This window comes from Carassius gibelio, chromosome B13, assembly GCF_023724105.1.
Source record: "Carassius gibelio isolate Cgi1373 ecotype wild population from Czech Republic chromosome B13, carGib1.2-hapl.c, whole genome shotgun sequence".
In the NCBI taxonomy this organism is placed as follows: domain Eukaryota; kingdom Metazoa; phylum Chordata; class Actinopteri; order Cypriniformes; family Cyprinidae; genus Carassius; species Carassius gibelio.
In genome coordinates, this window is record NC_068408.1 from 14,034,375 (window position 1) to 14,054,909 (window position 20,535).

The window sequence follows — 20,535 nt, forward strand, 5'->3', positions numbered from 1 at the left end:
TATTATATTTTATATTTTATTATATTACATTATTTATATTTTTGATCAAATAAATGAAGTATTGCTTAGCATAAGAGATAACTTCTTTTAAAAACATTACAAATTCTTACCCACCCCAAACATTTGAACAGTAAAACTGTATATATTTATCAATAAAAAAGATTTTTGGACACTTTCTATTTTTTAAACAGGACACTAGTGTGAACTCGTGTTGCTTCGTACATCCTTCACAAATCATTTGGACACCATTTAAATAAAAGTACTGTATCTGCAAACATGGCTTTATAACGTGAAGTTCTAAACATAGCTCTAGCATCCTGTGTTTGATATCCGTACCTTATACAATGACATGCATAGACCTGACTTACGTGTCCAAAAGTGACAACCCTAGTGAATCCCTTTCTTTAACCAGCAGTCAAACATCCTCTGCTCATGTATGCGAATGGAGGGAGTCTAACGATAACCACATCCAGAAGCAGCCCAGGAACTGTACTGGGGATCCGCTTTACCACTGGGAACATGCCTGGAGAGCAGAAGCCCCAGAGGGACAGATGGAGTAGTTTTGGCGAAGACACCCCTGAACAATGAACAAAACCGTTGTTCCGTCACTCGGATTATTGTAACTGCCGTTCCTGCGCTTTGGTTGTGCGATTCGGGCTTCTGTAGACACTGGAATGGATTGCTTAAATATGAATTCCTGCATAACCTCATAAACATAATTTTAATAATACAGTCAGAGCCTCTTAAACTGTGTTTATGATTGTAATTAAATGGCCAAACCTTTATATAACCGTCAGAGCGTAAAACCGTGTGCGCATCCTCTCTCTCTCTCTCTCGTGAGGAGAGAACCTCACTGCTGATGGTGGCAACTGTAGACTACTCTTAACCCAAAACCAAAATGTCAAAATTATAGAGAGCACAAATTACAGCATAGAAGGGTTGTGTGCTTTGCTCTTTTCCTTTTTTTAAGTTAAGGAGAGGGGGGAAAAAAATGCTGAGAGAAATACCAGCATCCAGATGCGCGCACACACATTTATGGGACCCTTGAAAAAATGACAAGACTGTAGAGGATGGCAAAGAAAGAGTGACATTCATTGTCATAAATAGCCTAATTAATCACTGTGCAAACTACTACACTGCTCCAAAAGCTTCAATTAATTAAACCCAGATTCGTTTATTCCTGTGGAGGAACACAGGCTTCGTGCCCGAAATCATTACTGCCGAAATAGTCAGTATTATTATTGGAATTAGATCTCTGATTTCAGTCTGAGGTACAAAAATGCCTTTTTTTAATAAACTTTCAATATGGCTGAGTATTAATGAAGCCTTAGCACTCATTTAACCCCAACTGCTTTAGTGTTGCTCAAACACACAGATCATTCTTATAACAACGCAGCAAACTGACGCATGGCTGGGGCTTGGGCTGCAGCCTCTGAAGCACAGATCATGGAGACCTCTTTTCTTCATTGTCTCTCTCGGAGCCAGAGAGAACGAGGGAATGAAATAGAGGGGAGGAGGGGGGGGTGAGTGAGATATTCACAGCACGTTCTGCATAAATGTATCGCTGCATCTGTAAGGAAGAGAAATTGGAGCTGCGCAGAGCTGGGGCCCGGGGCATGGCTTCAGACACTGTCAAAACATTTTCAGCCATTTTAATTAGAGGACCAAAGCCAGTTCTGAGGCTCCATAACATTTGCTTTCACATAATTGCACTTCGCTCAGCGTTTTCGCCCTTTCTGTCCCCCTTCGTATTCAACTTGGGCAATTCATATTTCCATTAAGGCTTTTTTGTGCTTTTTCAATTTGAATATATTTTCTTATAGGACATTCAAACATTCATGAATAGCGTGTCCTACGGTGGCTGAACAGCTGGAAGTCTGTTCGCTTGTACTTCATTAATTATTCAGCTACCTTCGGCTCTGTCACTGTAGTATAGTGTATATGAAGTACAGTACATGAGAGGCTTCCAGTGGCTTCTTTAAGGCTCTTATTCTGCATTTATCCCCTTTTAATCCCTACGCTCAAACGAACAAACAAACACAAATGCTGACACTTGTGATTGAGGGTGTTTAAATAAATTCAGAGTGGTAATTTTTCTTGTTCCTTCACACGCAATAGGTCAGCGGTCACCTGCACGCAAACACGCACACACACATATGCACAGCGAGAACAGGGATGTGCAGGGACTTGCAGAGCAGGGCAGTCAGCAGCAGCAGCTGTCGGCCGCAGAAGATCACTCATCAGCCTTACAGTACCATCATAAAGCTCAGCAAACACCAGGTACTGGCCTCACGCCCTTGGAAAGACACACACACATTAAAAAAAGGTGGTTTCATGTTAATAATACACAAACGATGGCAGTATTGCACCTTAACGCTTGTTACCATCTGTCATAAAATGGAAAAAATAACAAAAAAGACAGTGTGTGTAGCTATTCACCCACAACTCGAAAATCATTATCATATCATTATTGTGAATAATTTTGGCCACTGTAATTTATGTAGTGAAAACCTAACATTGTGAAAGCCCTAGTTTAGTTTAACTTGCATGTCAACTTTGGAGGCAATTGTAAAAGCAAGTTGGCCCTTTCAACTGAAAGCCAGGACTTTCATTCCTACATCTGTCATATTAAACGTTACGATTTTTCTCATACATTTTCCTACAAGTGGTTCATCTCCTCCCCCTTCCACTGTCTCTGGTATCTCTCTCTTCTGCTCTTATTCATTTGTCCATCGGCACCAGGGGGCTGTTCAGGTGTTTGTTTTTCCCAGCCCAGACTATCTTTGGAAATGTTTTCTCTTTTTTTTTCTTCACTATCTGGCTGCAGGTCTGCACTGACTCAACCTCAGGGGTTCAGAAAGGGGCAGGGTGGAGGGGGGAGTTGATGAGAGAGAAAGAGAAAGAAAAGAACAAAAGGAAAAGTTAAACCTGTAAGTCAGAGCCCTTTTTGCTCTGCAGTCTCAGGAGAAGAAACCTCAGCTAGACTGACCCTCTCTCATAAACAGACACATACACAATCTAACACACACCTCGCCTCACCAAGAGGCCGCTTTCTGCCTCACAGATGCCCAGAGCTCTCAAAATAACAAGAAAAGATGAAGAGAGAAAAGGCAAGTAAGAGAAGAGGAAGTGAGGCATATGGGACTTTGAGCCTGATTCTGATAGAAATTAGAATATGGAGAATATTGGAATAGAAATGTAATCTCAAGAGCTACATTTGTTGCACTTTTGTGTCTTTGTGTTAAGGACATGAGTGGGAATGAATGAGATTAGTGCTAAAAGTACTAAAAAATCAGCATTATAAATTGCAACAGGAACATTAAATATTCAAGCTGTAAATATATTTATAATAATAATAATGACGTTTATTTCAAATAGCGACTTCATTCTATTTATCAGAATAAACCCAATCAAAATATGTAAAATTTTGATGATTGGAAACACTAGCTTATTGAATGGAAAACACATCATTACAGGAAATTACACTACTTCATCACTCAGCATTTTCTTTCTCTCTCTCTCTCTGTCCCTCTGTTTTAGAAAACAATCTTCAAATATATTCAACCGAGCAACAATCAATAAAAGGACATTTTTAACAGAGATATATACTATAACTGCTGCCCCGTCAGCAGTAAAATCCCCTCAATGATTCTGGTGGCAGTAAGCGGGGTGAGAGAGCAATAAAAAAGTTTATTTACATAACTTCCTCCTGGAGCCACTGACCCTTGCACTACAAGAGCTGACAGACATGCAGAGAGAGGTGTGAGGAGCCCATGTGTGTGTGAGTTCATGAGTAACTGGGCTGTTTAAGAACTAATGCAAAGCTTCTTTTTTTTATTAAGTATGCTGTACAAATTATTCAAAAGAATATGTGTATACATCAATGCACAGAAGTATTTAAAAGTTATATTTTTAAAAAAAATTAATATATAGAAAGTATATATAAGCAATACCACACAAGCAAAAGTGATTTGTGCTAAATGCTATATAAATGCTATATATTCACCACAACAGAACCTTTTTCTGTCGAAATAAATGAATAAATAAAAACATCATAAAATAATATAATATATTAACAGTTTCTGTCACACATACTTAATGACTTATTTTAATATTTAATCACTATATAAATGCTCAAAGTGCATACAAATATTTTCTTGTATACATACAAATATTTACTTGTATATATACATGATCACATCAACTGTAATAAAAATCTGTAACCAAAAGAAATGAAAAAAACATTAGAGACTTTGTTAGAACACAGTGAACAGACTGCGTTGGTGAGGCTTGGTGAAAATGAAAAGCGATGAGAGAAGGTCTAAACAGATAGATCACTCACTCTGCCTCACGGCTCAGGCCTGTGTCTGACAAGAGGACAAAAATTTCTCTAAATTATTCAGAGTGGACAAGCACACATCTACTGGGCACTGCCCTAAAAAGAACATATCCAGAGAGCGGGAAAGTAAGCGAGAGGCTGGCAGGGGTTGGGAGGGAGAAAACGGGAGAGGGAGAGAGAGAAGCAGCAGTTTGATGAACGTCAGAAGAAAGGCAGTATTGCAGCAGCAGGCCGCCTGGGGCTAGTTGTGTAGGAGAACACAGAGGCACACAGCCGTTACAGAGCAGTCAATAACGACACAGCCTCTGACATTTACACAAACACCAAGGCCCAGCCACTAGCGCCAAACAAACACCCCCAAAACACATACCCACCACCTTTAAAGGAAGCCCACAGTAGCTCCTCGCACGGTGAAGCAGAATGGAAGAGAAAAAGAGGAAGCTACGGACAAGAGCATGTGGCGCAGGAGTCGATTTAAAGTCAGGGCATCTAAGGAGATTGTGAGGTGTTGAAGATCCCTTCGCTTTTCCGCTGTCTCTTATCATCAATCTCGTCCAGAGAAATTACCGGCCGTCCTGGTTTCATTTTTCATCTTACTTAAGAGGCAAGGGAGAGGGCAGCTGGCAAATTAAAGAAATATATAAATCACACATTAAAAAGTTCCAGAAAACTATTTGCAATCCTTTTTTTTAGTGGTGTGTGCGTGCTTGAGTGTGAGTGCTCCATTAGGGCATTTTGAGAGCAGTCTAATGTGGCTAATGTTCCCATCAGAGAAACTCTAAGTGCTGTGCCATTCATTTCCCTTCCACCCCCCTGAGCGCAGTGGTCACAAGCCCTCCAAATGCTTCCCTTCGAGGAGTGGCCAGCGCCTTTTAGCCAGGACCAAAAGATCGTCCGGCTGCGCAGGAAGAGCCAGGGCCCGACCACCGACGCCCTCTCCCAAAGATATGGGTCTACTAATTACCCCCATATAGACACCAACAAACAACTTTTAAGACCTATTAGAGGACAGTTGTCCGGGAAGGAGTTTTATATCCCATTAAAACCAGAAGATTAAATTGCTATTCACATAAATTCACTCGGCCTCAGATACCGGCAGGACTCGGATGCTAATAGCATGTGGCCTATCAATGCTAAACAGGCTACGGCAGGATGCCACCCTCCTGGAAAATAGCCTCGAGTGTGATCACATAAATAACCTCGGCTTTTCCGTTGAAGCCATTTCAGGTTTCAGTGGAATTCCTACTCTCACGTCTCTCCCGACCTGTTTTTGTCTTTGCGCTCCCCGTGCTCCACTCCCTGAATCCCCTCAGAATTCGCTATCTGGGTTTCTTTGTTGCGCCTGCCTTTCTCGGCTTTCGGTACAGTCTGGAGGAGGGGGAGGCAAGCAGGACGAACAGGCTGGATCTGCCGGGGCAAGAACTGGAGGTAATGTCAGCCAAGGCCAGAGAGCGAAACCCAGCAACCATGTCAAAGCCAACAAACACTCCCTATCTCATTCCCAAAGGAACTCTGTGACTCACTCTCCAGCAAGCCCCCGATTCACTCCAAAACCTCTCAGCGTAGCCATAACATACATGCCTCAAATTTGGCGTAGAAACCACAGCGACTAATACCAGAGATGTGTGTGTTGGAGGAAGATGGGTGAAGATGTAAGACTCGACTAAACTTTTCCAAGAGGGCAAGGACACCAAACCCTACAGAACTCCGGCTGACCCGAAACATCACACCACCCTCCTGACTGCTACCCCAAGCTGTGTGACATGTCCACCGGGTCTGGGGAAAACATGTGACATCCATGCCTTCAAGAGCACATCTATCGAGCGCAGCGGGGACATGAGGCCACACACAAACAGAGCACTGTTTCAAGAGCGGCCAAGACACTGCTGTTGCATTCCTCCCGACTGGCGCATGGCCGGCTGGTGAGAGTGCGGGCGGTCTGCAGAGCTGCCCCTCGTCTCAATCGCTCGTACTCTCCGGGTCTGTTCTCACTCTCTCTCCCTGGAGACATGTGTTTTGGCGGCCTGTTCCATAATACTGGAGTGTATACCAGGAAATTACAAGTTCATTTAAAGCTTCTCATAAATACAGCAGAATTTATAATAAATCAGTGACAGATCTGAAGCCAAAGTGGAATTCCCTGCAAGCTAAAGTAGTTAAAGGGAGAGTTTACCCCAAAATTGGAATTCTGCCATCAATACTCATTCTAAACCTGTATGACTTTATTCTGTTAAACACAAAAGGTGATAGTTTAAAGAAAGAGTGGCTTTCACAGGAGTAATACAGCTGAAAAATTAGTCAAAGTATCTTCTTTCGTCTTCTGCAGAAGATAGCAAGTCACACATGTCTGGACAACATGAGAGTGAGTAAACTGTGAAAGAATTTTACTACACTACACTATTAAATGAAGTTATTTAGGATTGCTAGTGTCCAGAGGGCAGTGAGGTAGACCAGTATCTCACATAAGTTCATAAAGCATAAATGAATGACCCACTGGAAAGATTGCCTACCTCTATCTCTTTTCACATTAACCTTTGGGCTTGAAATCTGCTGCTTGGACTCATTTTCAGTATCTTCGTTTACAGTACATGTTGGTGCTAGAGAGGGGACATGTCCATCAGGGCTGAGGGCCAAGGCCACAGAGGTGTATAAATGTAAGAAATTAAAACAAAGACGAGGGGGTTGGGTGAAAATGATAATAAGACAGACATCAAAGCTCAGATCAGGAAACAAACCGCTTCCACGTGGTCATAAAACAATTTGTGCCATGTGTCAATACACTGATAAGGCACATCAGATGCCCGTGGTGAGGCAGCGAGGCAGAGGTGAATGGACAAGCTCTTGTCTGTAGTGCGTCTGCTTTATTCATGCAGGACAGAGTGCATGACTCAAAGCCACTCTGCGGCCCTGCACTTTATCGGATAAAAAATTCAGGCTGAACCTTCTACTGCCCCCTTTAGCAGGCCACAGCCATTAGCAGAATGAGAGAGAAAGACTAGAGGTAAGAGAGAGAGTTCTTTAGGTTTTGTGACACCAGAGCACTTTTCCCATATGTCTGATATAGCAATGCCAAGGTGAGGTTAAAGTTAGTTCTTAGCTGTACTTAAAGCTACTAACAAATATCTAAATAAAATATAGAAAAATAAAAAATGTATACAAAAAAATTATATAAAATAAAATCTTCATTTTATATATATATATATATATATATATATATCCCAAAGTAACAAATAAGAGGAAATAGTCTGTTTGACTATTTCTTAAGCTTGTTTGGCTGCAAAGTGTGGTATAGAAAAAAAATTGAATAAAAATAAAATACAATTGTCATGTCATGCTACCTTTTAAAAAGGAGCGGCTATTGTGATGCTATTGTAAAATGTATTTTAGCAGAATTCCTGATTTTAGTTACAGAGCCAATGCAGTATGACAGTCTAAGAAAATGGTGCAAATATTTATCTTCATCTCATTGTATGTGTGTGTTTGAAGGGTGGGGGACAGACATTAGTACGATGTGGAAAGAAGACGTTAATACTACAGTATAACATTTACCATCAATAACGGGGTGGTAAGATGGATGCTATGCATGCAGGGCTGTGGCTTTTGCAGCTCAGTCTAATTCTTCATGGCAACGCTTCTACCCACATTTACTCCCAGTCCCAGAGATAATTCAATACAAGTGTTCTAATCCATATCATCCCATCGTACGTTACCGCCGACAGCTCAGCACTAGGACTACAAACACTCCACCTCTAACAACCAGCCAGTACGGCCACAGTCCGAGCCCTCCTCTGCAAAACGATCATATTAACATTTGTTTCATCTCCGTCCATTTTTCTGCTCGGAGACAGAGTTAGTGGTATGAGTTGGACACAAAGCAAACACTCTGAACTCAGCGTGAAGTCCTTTTCATGTATGAAGACCAAGAATACCAGCCATTCATAAGCAAAAATGTGACCCGTTCCTACCCGGGACGCTTACACAACTGATATAGAAATTTTAATTACCGCAGCTGTACCTGCAAGCCCTCTTCAACGGCTCAAGTCAATAAATCAGGTTTTAACACGGCAAGGAGCCACAACTCAAAGCATGCTAGAACATTACCTCCACATTCTGCCAAAAATGTGTCCAGGGTCCTATAGATCAGAGATCTCATAGGGGTGGCGTGAAACAGGGTACAAGGAAGTAAAGAGAATAAAGGGGGGAGAGCGTTCTGTAAGGTCGCTCAGATTGAAGATATATATCTCAGATGCTTATCTGAAGTGCCTGGACTTCCCAAAAAACGCCTTGAGAAAAGAGAGAGGAGTGTGTCGCTGACATTTATTATGATGCAGTGTGTTTACCGTTTCTAGAAAACCGACTTACCAAACCCGTCTGAGCCTTAAACTTACAAGGTTTTTCCAGTAGTTGAGATGAGCAAAGGACACCGGTCTCTCTCTATACGAGTATGTGTAGGCGAGACTTCACTATGTGCATATGATCCTGTTTCAGCTTCTAATTTTTGACCTCAACCTTGCCCTCCTGAGCTCGGTCCTCGACCCCATGCTGCATTACAGAACACAAAGTTATATAAAGCGACGTAAGCTGAGCAAAGCGCAAGCAGTGCCATTTTTGCCCTTTGTGGCTCCCCGCCAAACAGATAATGTATATTCAGGCTGTGGTGCAAACTAGCACTGTATTTGTAAATACCACAGCTCTGTACAGTATCAGACTGTTTTTAGAAGCCCGTCTGAACAGAGCGAAATGATTTCGTTTCACAGTGGACAAGTGGAACTAATCCATTTCATTAAAAACAGACAATCAGATTCCAGTCACAGAACAGAGCACTTAGCGCAGACTGGCTTCAAACGGCGGCTGACATCAATACTCTCTGCCCCGCAGTAGCATGAGGAAGCGGGCGGGCTAAAATTGATGCCGTTTACAGTTCAGACCCCCTCTACTTTCTGCACTCGTTTACAACTGTCTCTTTTCACACGTTTCATCAGGGCTGGAAAAGGGCAGAGAGAGGCCTCTAACAAACTCCAGATCCCTGTGCACACACACACACACACACATATATATATACACAAAATAAGGCTCGGTACTTTGTATATAAGCACAAATATTACACATTATGGGTACATCTAAAAAAGCTAAATATCAGTCAACCAAAAACAAAACCAAAATTAAAGAAATTATCATAAAGGAACCAAAATATAGAAAATAAAGGACGCTCAAATAATCTGTTCTCTGCAAACACAATGCAAGCATTTTGTTCAGACTGTAATGTGTCATGTCAGTGTTCCAGGACAGCATGTAAGTCTGCTTAGGTGAAAACGCAGTCTGACTTATCAATCTAGCAAAGCAGTTCTCAACCTTTCTGACTTGAAGGCCCCTCATATATAACAGAAACTTTGAGTGTAGATATATTTAATAATAATAAAATAAACTTTGTTGTTCCAGAAAATTCAAGATTCTGATTCTCTGTTACTGATTTAGTTACTATTTAGTTGCATAATATATGTATGTGTACTGTGTATATTTATTATGTATATATAAATACACACACATGCATGTGTATATTTCAGAGAAATATGTTATTTTTATATATTAAATATATTTATTTATAAAATTAATTATAATAAATGTAATAATAAATTTAAACTATATTATAAATAAAAATGCATGTTATTTGGAGTCTTCTGGTGTAAACAGTAAAAATTGCTTGACTAGTATATTCACCCCTGCATGAGTGTGTCCTACAGGGGCCACTCTAGTCAAAAAAAGTCTGGACACACCTCTGGAGGGAAGAGATAGAAGTACAAACAAGGCCGAAAGAAACTTTGGCATGTCACTTGATAAGCAGCGCTGGGCAGGGTGTGGTGACACTGTAAGAGTCACGGTACAGTAACGCAGACTAGGAAATCCCCTGTGACCTACAGAACACACACAAACACACATTCACAAAGGCTCCTTCACCTGTCTGGAGCTTCTTACTCTGACATAAGAGCTTCATTCTGAGGAAATCACATGAACCTTGACAGGCCGAACGTAACCATGAATTTATGTAACTGCTGAATAAGAAATGGAAAGAATAATAGCAGTCACTCATCAGCAGGGTGTGAAACGTATCTCACGGTACGTCCAACTCTGAGAGGACGGGGGGAAAAAGCGGAGTCAACTTTTCAAATCAAGTCTCTCCGTGTGCTTAATGAGGATGGAGTGGGACTTTTTGCCACGGTTGGAAATAAGGCGTCGGATAGATGGATGGAGACTTGGTAGGCAGTGTCAGCCGTGGCACCCTTTTCCCGCTGGTGCCAGATTACATTTCCAACAACAGCTGCCTCCTTTGTCCGCTCGCAGCCAAGCCAAACAGCGCCTAAAATTTCATTTAATCTGCTGCAAAACCTGAGTGTCAGCCACTTAAATGGCAGCTAAAAGCACTACTCTCAGATAACTGACTGACACTTGCTAATAATAGAGCCTGGCAACAGGGGAGCCATGGCGGACATTTTGTGTAACCGTAGAGAGACGCCGGGTGCCTGGGAAACAGGGGAGTGAATCGGGTGGGATCCTCTCACAGGCCGCCATACCCCCCTCAAGCTCCACCCTTTCCCTGCATGCCTAGCCAATCCTAAACCCACCAGTGACCCGCGGTCTCTCATTCAGCCCTCAACCGCCATGCAACAATGGGCCTACGTGCTTTTGTCTGCAAATCTGGGGGCAAGTAGGAGACAAGGAGGTGCAAGCAGAAAGAAAGAGCGAGGATTTATGGATGATGTAAAAATGTTCAATTTAACCTCCCATGTTCTGAATAGACAGTCTGATCTCCGGTCACAGGTCCGTCAAGCTGTGACCGTTTGGACCGAATCAAGGAGCAAAAGATTAGCGCATGGAAGAAGGGGGGAAATTGGAGGAGGAGAACGGGGGACAGGTTGAGCAGCTTCTGTGGTACTGTGTCATTACACAAGGTCTCAACACGCCCTTCATGGGAATCTGAGACAGGGCCTGGCAGGTCAGGGCTGAGCTCAAAGCAAAAGAGTACCACGCTAAAACCACTGCGTGTGTGTTTAAGAGCCAAAAGGCCATCATCGTACTCTCTTTCTCTCATACACACAGGAGAGAGAATATTTATAGAGAGGAGGAAACACCCTTCCACTGAAAAATAAACAGATTCACTGTACATCACTGAGGCAACAACATGAAAAAAAAAGCATTCCGGTTCAATGGCTTCACAGACGCTGCTCTCTCGGTTTTGTTTTTCACTACCTGTTTTTGCTTTGCTTTCCTCAGGTGTCGAGAGGTGAAGCCGTCTGGAGTGGACACGTGTGACAGGAAAACCTTGTGAGAAACAGCACGAGAGACATAAAGGGACAAAGGAGGAGGGAGACCACTATGGTGGCTGACTTTCACATTAGTGAGGTTTCGATGTGTATATATATACATATATATGTTAGTGATGTTCCTGAACTGAAAGTCACCGTTAGTGAGCAACCATATTAGCGAAATTTGGGTGAAACTTTGCTCGACTGAGGTCACTTCCAACCTAAGCAGATTTATCTTTGTAAACGTGGCAAATATGCAAAGTTTAACACTCTTGAATATGATCCAAAATGATCCAATTTCATAATCGATCATTTGTTGTACATTTCGAGTACTAGTGGATGTCTCTAACATATCTGCTCGAAAGTGGGCTGAAAACAGAGAGATGAAAAGAGAGAGGGAGACTGGAGGAAGAGAGCGGGCAGGGGGCCTCTCACAGCTACTGATGAAGACATGAAGGGGAGTGAATGAAGGGGGTTATTTAGTCTGCTGTGCGAGATTTTCACTTCTGCATTCTTGTCATGTCCAGATGTTCTCCTCTAAACACACACACATACACACACATCACTACACCAAACAGTGTCCACATGTACTCAGTCGATACAAACAGAGTAAACTGCATCAGCAGAGTGACTACTGCATCAGTTCTACTGCTCCAAAGATGGATTTTTCCTAAAGAGCAGGACCAATGGTTGAAATGATGCCCATATATACATAATGCAATTTAAATATTGCAAATGATGTGCACACAAAATGCTAAATTAATTAATTATTAATCAAAAATAATACAAACATTTTTACAAAATATTTATTAAATTAACTTAATTGTTTTTTTCACCTTTTTTCTTACTATTTTTTTTAATGACTGTTCATTATTTTTTAGTTTCAAGAAAGCAGCAGATACAGTACTGTTCAAAAGTTTAGGGTAACTAATTTTGTTTTAATAAATGTATTATTTTATTCATCAAAGAAGGATGCCTTAAATTGATCAAAATGACAGTAAAGGATTTTACATTGTTACAGAAAATCTATTTCCAATAAATGCTGTTCTTTTGATCTTTCTTTTCATGAAATTGTTATATTATTGCATTTTATATCAAATAAATGCAGCCATGACAGCGGCGGGCCGCTCTGCGCACGCTGACGAACGAGGGGAAACGCGCGCTGATTACTGGCAGCTCGCCTCTCTGACTTGGCAGCTAGTGGTCACTGGGGGAGGAGGACATGATAGAGACAGGATTTAGCCTCCGCTACACACACAGGGTAATGAGAGCCAGCCAGCGTGGATTTATGTGCATTAGGAGGCACTGGGCTACCCGGCCTGTGATACATTTATTTGGCTTTATTAGCCTTGTGGCATATACGTATTGGAGGTAATTTGGTTAAAGCTGTTAGGTCCATTATCCAGCGAGCATCGTCGGAGGAGGGAGAGGGCTGTTATTAGTGGTTATCAGATGAGAATTATGAATGATAACAGAAGCCCATCTCTAATTTGTGCGGCTAAGGTCTCCATTTAAATTATGCATACAGTGCAGAGCCGATAAACAGCGGGGCATCTGTGCAGAGACGTGGCGGCTCCTGTGGCCAGGAAAATACTCCGGTCCGCGCTTTAAAATAAACACACACGCACTTACAAACGCACACAAATACCCACAGAAAATCAATCCTGAACTGTGCTCGCCCTTTAGTCTATAACAGCTCTATGTGTGCTCCTGTTTGCAGCGGCCTGGGCTGTGTCCGCGTCCAGCGCAGTTCGGCCCGCTGGTCAGATCTGTGTGAGGGATGCTGGGGTCACTCCATTCTGAAGGTCAGCGGGGACATGGAACGGTTTATTGACCGCCAGCTGAATTGAGAGCTCACCCCAGCGGACTGCTCTTACAGTTTACTCTCTCTTCCTGTGACACGCTCACCTCCGCTGAGGCCTGTGAACGCTCAGTGTCGGAGAGTAAACCTCTTTTGTTCATTTCTGTGTAAAATATAAATAAATAAAGGACAAGGGCGAGTAAGACATATGAAGAGTGTTACACAGTCCTTTAGTCTGCAGGGCAGAGAGGTCACCTGAGAATACTGCTCTCTGCTGTAAACAGGTCTCGCACAGCACTGTCTGGTCAAGCAGAAACAGACATCTGTGACTGGTCTCAAGGACTATGAGAGAAAAACACAGACAAAACAAGAGAGAAAAAGAGGAAAAGGTTGCTGCACATGGCCAAAAATAAAATAATATAAAATGATAAAAAAAATGTATATATATATATATATATATACATATATGTATAAACGATGTATGTATATATTCTTGAAAAATATGTTATGTCTATGTTAAATATATTTGTATATAATATAAAATAAGAATATTATTTATTCATTTAAATACATGTAAATATTTCCAAAATATTTACTGTTAGTGTGCATATATACATAACTGAACAGTATACATACATATATTATGTAAACAAAAAACTTTTATTTTGGATTTAATTTCGTTTGACAGCACTAATATAGATATATAAGCACACAACAAAATTACTAAAACTTCAACTAAATTTAAAGTATATTATAGTAAATTATTATTTACAATTATAGATTTTTGCAGACATGTTTATCCAAAGCAATTTTGTAAAATATTTCATTATTAATTATTATTTTTAGAATTATGAAAAGACCAGTGCCACCAAAACTATTTATTAAGTTACCACACTACCAACATTTCATTCTCATTTTCTAAACAATTTTATTTTTTACAGTCTGCCTTCTCCACAACACTCATCCACAACACAAACAAACACCAGGTGCAAATGGTCAAAAAGAAACCAGATGCATGAGGACTGTATTCACGAGGATCTCAATCTCACATGCAGGTCTCACCATAGTAGAGTAAAACTGTGTTTTTAACAGTACAGCTCCCCCAGTCCTGCACAAGAACTACTGTACAGTTAAAAATAACTGAAGAGCCAGTAACTCGCTGGCTATTGATACAACCTCAACTCCAGCAGTGAGGTCACACACAGTCTCCTCCCCCACGGCCCGTCCACGCTCGCTCCCTCGCACATGCAGCTGACCCACAACTTATCAAAGGCATTAACAACTTTTCGTTAAAAGGCTATAAAGTCTGGCAGAGGTCAGAGTTCACAGCATCAGCTCTCCAGAGCAGAACAGCACGGCTTATGGAATCAGTGTAATGCGTTTAACAGCGCAGGGTTATAAAAATGGAATGTTTAAAAAAAAGAGAGAGAGAGGGAGAGAGAGACAGAGATACACTCCTACACAAGCCCCTGTGTGTGCCGGAAAGGCAGAGCAGTACAACATTGAACAAAGAGCAGCCAGGCTGGCATGATGTGTGTGTGTATGTGTGTACGCAAAAGAGAGAGAGGGTAAGAGTTTGCCCGCGGCATGCCGAGATGTCAAAACTGTCTCTCAGTAGCTGCAGAGAGACGCAGACAAAGGCAGAGAGTCAGCCACTGCTGCTATTGATTACTTCTCACTGGAGAGCACTGTGTGAAGAGGGAAGACAATGGAGCAGATCAAACTCACACACTCACCTCTCCACCCCACACAGAGTGCCACCGGCCTCTGCTCTCATGCAAACCACAAAGCCTGCGCTGCACTCGCCAAAAACTCCACCACATTTTGGAATTAAAGGAATAGATCAGTCGAAAATAAAAATTACATCATCATTCGCTCACTCTCATGTTGTCTCAAACCGGTGTGACTTTCTTTCTACTGTGGCGCACTGACGGAGAATTTCTGAAAAATGTACTGGCTGCTCTGTTTTTGAATACAATGAAAGTGAATGGGGACTGGAGCTGTCAAGCTTTTAAAAAGATGCAAGAGCATCATAAACTTGGTTGTGCAACTCTTTCAATGTAATCTTCAAAAGATGTGTGAATAACAGAAGTTATGATTCACTAGCTCTTCTTGGTGAGTTTCACTGATCATTTTTAATCTGTTCAATAAATTGGCTCATCCAATTCACAAAACCAGCTAACTGGCTCACTAATCACAGCAGCCGAATGGATCAGAAGATTTTATGATCAGAATCAGATGAGCTTTAATCTCCAAGTGTGCACAAACAAAATTTGTTGCGTTTTCTCAGAGCTCTGGATACAACACATGCACATGCACATGCACATATGAGCACAGAAATAAAATGTTTTCTTTGATTTAATTTTAATCTTTTATTCCTAATCCTACTTATTTACATTTAATTTAAATAGATTAAAATAATAAAAACATAAAAATTAATAATTTAAAGTAATATGTTTTTTATTAATTTTTTTTATATTTTCATTAAAATTTGATTCTTAATTCTACTAACTTTGAAATTTTATTCTACTGTTATTACAACTACTTGAATGGAGTTTTTGCACCCTTTTTTAACTCAGCAGCCCCAATCTTTATTTACTCTTCACAATGTTCTTCAAAAATGTATCTTAAGTTTTCTACAGCTGAAATTCATACAGGTTTGGAACCACTTAAGAGTGAGTAAATAATGACCGAAATTTTCCTTTTCGGGTGAACAATTCTTTAAAAACCCCACATTTTACAGCTGCACAGATTAATTTCTCTATTTATTCCATGTTCTATACCTAATGAATTACAAACATAAAGCTGTCTGGATATTTTAGTATTCAGGATTATAGTTTTGTTGGACACATTGAAGCTATCAGTTGTGGACTGGGCCCCATTAAGGGCACTGATGTGGCTTTTGATGGTCCTTCTGCAGGAGTAATAGCTGTGGAAAACTGCTCTCTCTCCGTTTTTTCACTCTCACTCTATGCCTCAGTGCCAAAGAGCTCTTGTCTAGGCAAACTGTTAATAAAAGGCACTTTAACAAGACTTCACACAGCCCAAAAGCAAACATCACAGATACTCTGGCCCCTGTAAGCAGAAAGACTTCACGTTTGCATAACTAAACAGAAACATCTAACAGTGGGTGAACCTGTATCCAAGATAAACATAACTATATCCTTTCATGGCACGGACAGTAAACATCAGAAATGGGTTATATAAACACAATTATGAAGAAGAAAAAAAAGATGCAGCCTCTTTGTCTCTGCACTTTTTTTAATTCAAGCCAATTATAACCCCATAAATGGAGGTGCACCAGGGGTGTGAGGGGGCAGTTTTGACTGCTGTGTTCAGGATGGAGGGAAAGGAAGGGTGCGCAGGTGCTGATGTGAATCTGGAGGGCATGTCCATTCATCAAACAGCCCAATCTTACAGCCCCCGCACACAAACAAAATATGCCACGGTAAACATAATCCATACATCAAACTCCAACACCAGCGAACCCATTACCTTGTTCTCTCTCTATTGATGTGAACAGAAGCAGTTGAAGGGACGGGCGGTTTAAAGGTTTCACCTGTGTTGCTTGGGCATCCCAGTACCCTATGCTTTCATTAAAAATAATATTATCACAAAATACTGCAGCTGTCTTCTAAGCCAGCATTATAAATATTATAAAACCTCTCCTTCAATAATGTTTGATGTTTGGATATTGCTATTTCTTGTCATCTTCCTAACTTGCAATGGGAAACACTTATAAGCTAGCTGTTGTCAACAAAAGAGAAACTTTCCACTATTTTTTATTTTATTTTTTTGTTTTCCACATTTAAAAAAGTTAATTTGTTTACCATTTGGAAATTAAGAAATTATGACAGCCATAAATATTAGTATAGTCATTTTGTACATCATAATAATTTTACTATAGCCTAATATAATATTGTATTTCTCAAGTACTTTTTTATTTTACAGTATTCCACAATATATAGAATGTTTTAAATTATGTTTATTATTATTATTATCATTATCATTATAATTATCTAATTTGATATATAGTTTGGGAGGGGGTCAATTTTGAGTAGCCATGAAAATGAAAATCAATATTTAATTAATTACACTGAACTATTTCATTAATGAATACAAAAACATCTATACAAAAATAACATTTAAAAAAATATGTCTATTAGTAATCAATTAATCTTGCATGATCTTGAGTTTATTTTTTCCAGTGAGCTTGTTGCAATGCATTATGGGACATCTACCAATAAAATCTACCAAATTGAGGTCAAATGCATCATCTATGACACCTTAAAACATCACTCACATGGTTTTAAAGTGAGCAAGTGAAGTGTGAAGGGAAAGTGACGGTTGAAAAGAGGAGGAAGTAGAGGAGTTTATTTTTCAGTTGGTGTAGTGGGATTTTGTTTTTAAAAGTTACTGTTTGTGTAGTTACTGTAATGCTAACATCAAATAAAACACATTTTTGCAGTTTCTTGTACATTGTGTGTGATATTGTGTGTATCCAGAAATAGCCTGCTGGCCAAAGTTGTGAGAAATAGTATCGAGTTTGCTCTGTGCTATTTAATACACACATAGCCGGATCACATATATCCTTAGAAATCCAAGCCAGCGACGGTGGGCAAGGTGTAATGAATTCCATGTTGTCTATGTTGAGCCTGTCCTCCTATACGTACCGCTCTGGTCTCTCTATGTCCTGTAAGTCTGGCCCAGGCCCAGCCGTATCTGGCCTGTGGTTACATCTGGGGTTCAGATCTCTGACCCCAATCAGGTTACATGTACCACAGTCCATTCTTCCACACACATACATGAGCGCCAAATTGAACACACTCTGAAATACCAGCCGTCTCATGTAGCACACACACCGTGACCTGTGAATCTGCCACCAAAACAAAGCTTGAACATGTACATAGATATGTTAGTTTGCTGGTCATTGTTTACTCACCTGTAAATGTTGTTCCAAATTGCATGACTTTTCTTCTGTGGAACACAAAAAAAGATATTTTTGTTCGTACAATGAAAGTCAATAGGATCTAGTGTTGTTTTAGATCCTATTTTTTAGGACCCCTTTTTTCCTTCATTGTATGGACAAAAACAGTTGGAACATCTTTCAAAATGTCTTCTTTTTTGTGTTTAATCCTTAAATCGTTAGCAGTTTTGGAATGACATGAGGGTGAGTAAATGATGATACGGTTTCATTTTTGAGAAAGTTATTGCTTTTAATAACAGACACACTGGTATTCAGGAAGGTGTATAACACACACACAGACACACACAGCTAACATTTGACCGGAGACACATATTTTCTGGTCTATCCCCATGAATTCAAGGGAAGAGCTGGAGATATTCACAGCCGGCTCCCTAAAGAGTACTTGGAGAAAACTTCTAGACTGACTATTCAGGTCAGCCACACACACTCACTCACATACAAATAAATGTGACTGCCCTCCGGCGAACACATATTTGAGGAAAAATAAAACTCACCAGGAAATCATTCAACTAAAACTGGTGCTGGTTAAATGCATAAACATAACTGTGACTGTGTCGTAAACATTTGGTGACATGCTGAATACTAAGAATGTACATATTCACACAAATAAAGCTATATAAAAGAAAAATACACATGTGAAAATCTAAATAATAGCCTCATTTATGATCCAAACAATAAAGTTTAAAAAGGCATAATGTCGGATCCCAGCCAGTGATTGACAGTTGGTGCCCAGCAGTATGATCCAGTGGATAACTGTTTCAGCTGTGTCTATGAGGCAGATTGTGTGTGTGTGTGTGTGTGTGTGTGTGTTTGTGCGTGGCATGGCTGATTAACTGCAGAGTAGACCAGTACTGACCTCTGTTCCCTGTGTCCATGCTCACCTTTGATACGACACCTCACATGAGATGGGGAAGTGGGCCATGCCTCAGATAAGAGGGATTGCTTTTATGATACATTGCTCCAGAAGGAAGCAGTCTACCCTTGCCTTCAAAAGACCATTCTAGTATAGAATATTAAAAACTGTTGCTTGTATGTATCCGAATGAATAAATCAATGCTTGTTCCGATGATTAGATCTGATACAGTGAAACAGAAATTCAACAAAATCAAACAAATCAAAAAGACTAAGATCTGTTCTATCAAATCAACAGCAGCAAACTTAATGTCCAGGAGGTTGGTACTATTGACTTTTTGAAACATTTATGATTACTTGGATTTCACCAATATAGAATTTCTGGCCAATACCAATTAGACAATAATTATTTTCATGGTATTGTCAATAACAGGCCAATATAAGAAATCTATACTCATTCTAAAAAATCTAAAATTAATCATTTGTATGCGAGTAAATTTGATGAATTAATGTACATTTTGAGAATGTTCTACAGAAATCATTATAATATACTGATTTGGTGTTCATGAAACATTACATTTTAAAAACAGTTGTGCTGCTTACATTTTTTTTTTATTATTTGAAATAGAAATATTTTGTAAATTTTGATCAGTCTAACGTATACTTTCTGAATAAAACATTTAATTTCTTTCAAAAAAAAAACCCAACAATTACTATATTTTGTCATTTTCAAAGGCCTTAATTTCCCTGATATTCCCAGGTTTTAATGACTGTTTGAACACTGCAGACCTATGTCTAAATCAAACAATCTATCCAAGTTTCACATCACTCCAGGACTGAATTATGAAGCACAGTCCCAACCGATGAATTACTGCTGCTGGGTCAGTGCCGGGCCCAGGGTTCACTGACCATCCCTCAGAGTAGAGGGAGGAATCGATGGTGTCCTCTGTTGGCCGAGGGTAAGTGGGTCATACATCAGGGGTCCCGAGTTCAGCGAGCTGCTTAACAAGTGGCGATCAGACAGGCGGTCACAGCGCAGCTGGGCGGACAGTGACAGACTCCACCAAGGAAATGCCCTTGCTATGGCTCACTCGATATCTGACCCTGTCCAGCAAAACACACACAAAGGGCCTTCATGTCCCATTTAATGCCCTGAGCTCAGCTTAAATTTACTAAATGGAAACAAAATCACCCCTCAAACACATTGATTTCCTCAAAGAGTGTTTTACCTCAACCTAATAGCGCTTTTTCGTGT

General features: G+C 40.3%; 1 protein-coding gene across 3 annotated transcripts in view; it reads right to left on the minus strand.

Annotated features, from left to right (window-relative positions):
* Positions 1-20,535, minus strand: part of LOC127970238 (B-cell lymphoma/leukemia 11A-like) — a 51,401-nt gene that overhangs the window by 13,508 nt on the left and 17,358 nt on the right. Inside the window, exon 2 of one of the 3 annotated variants that reach the window (XM_052572630.1) lies at positions 18,384-18,418. The exons of the other annotated variants lie outside the window; for them this stretch is intronic. Within the exon in view, the coding sequence (XP_052428590.1) occupies positions 18,384-18,408 (25 nt within the window). The 5' untranslated portion in view covers positions 18,409-18,418. The remainder of the gene's footprint in view (positions 1-18,383; positions 18,419-20,535) is intronic. 3 annotated transcript variants of the gene reach the window in all.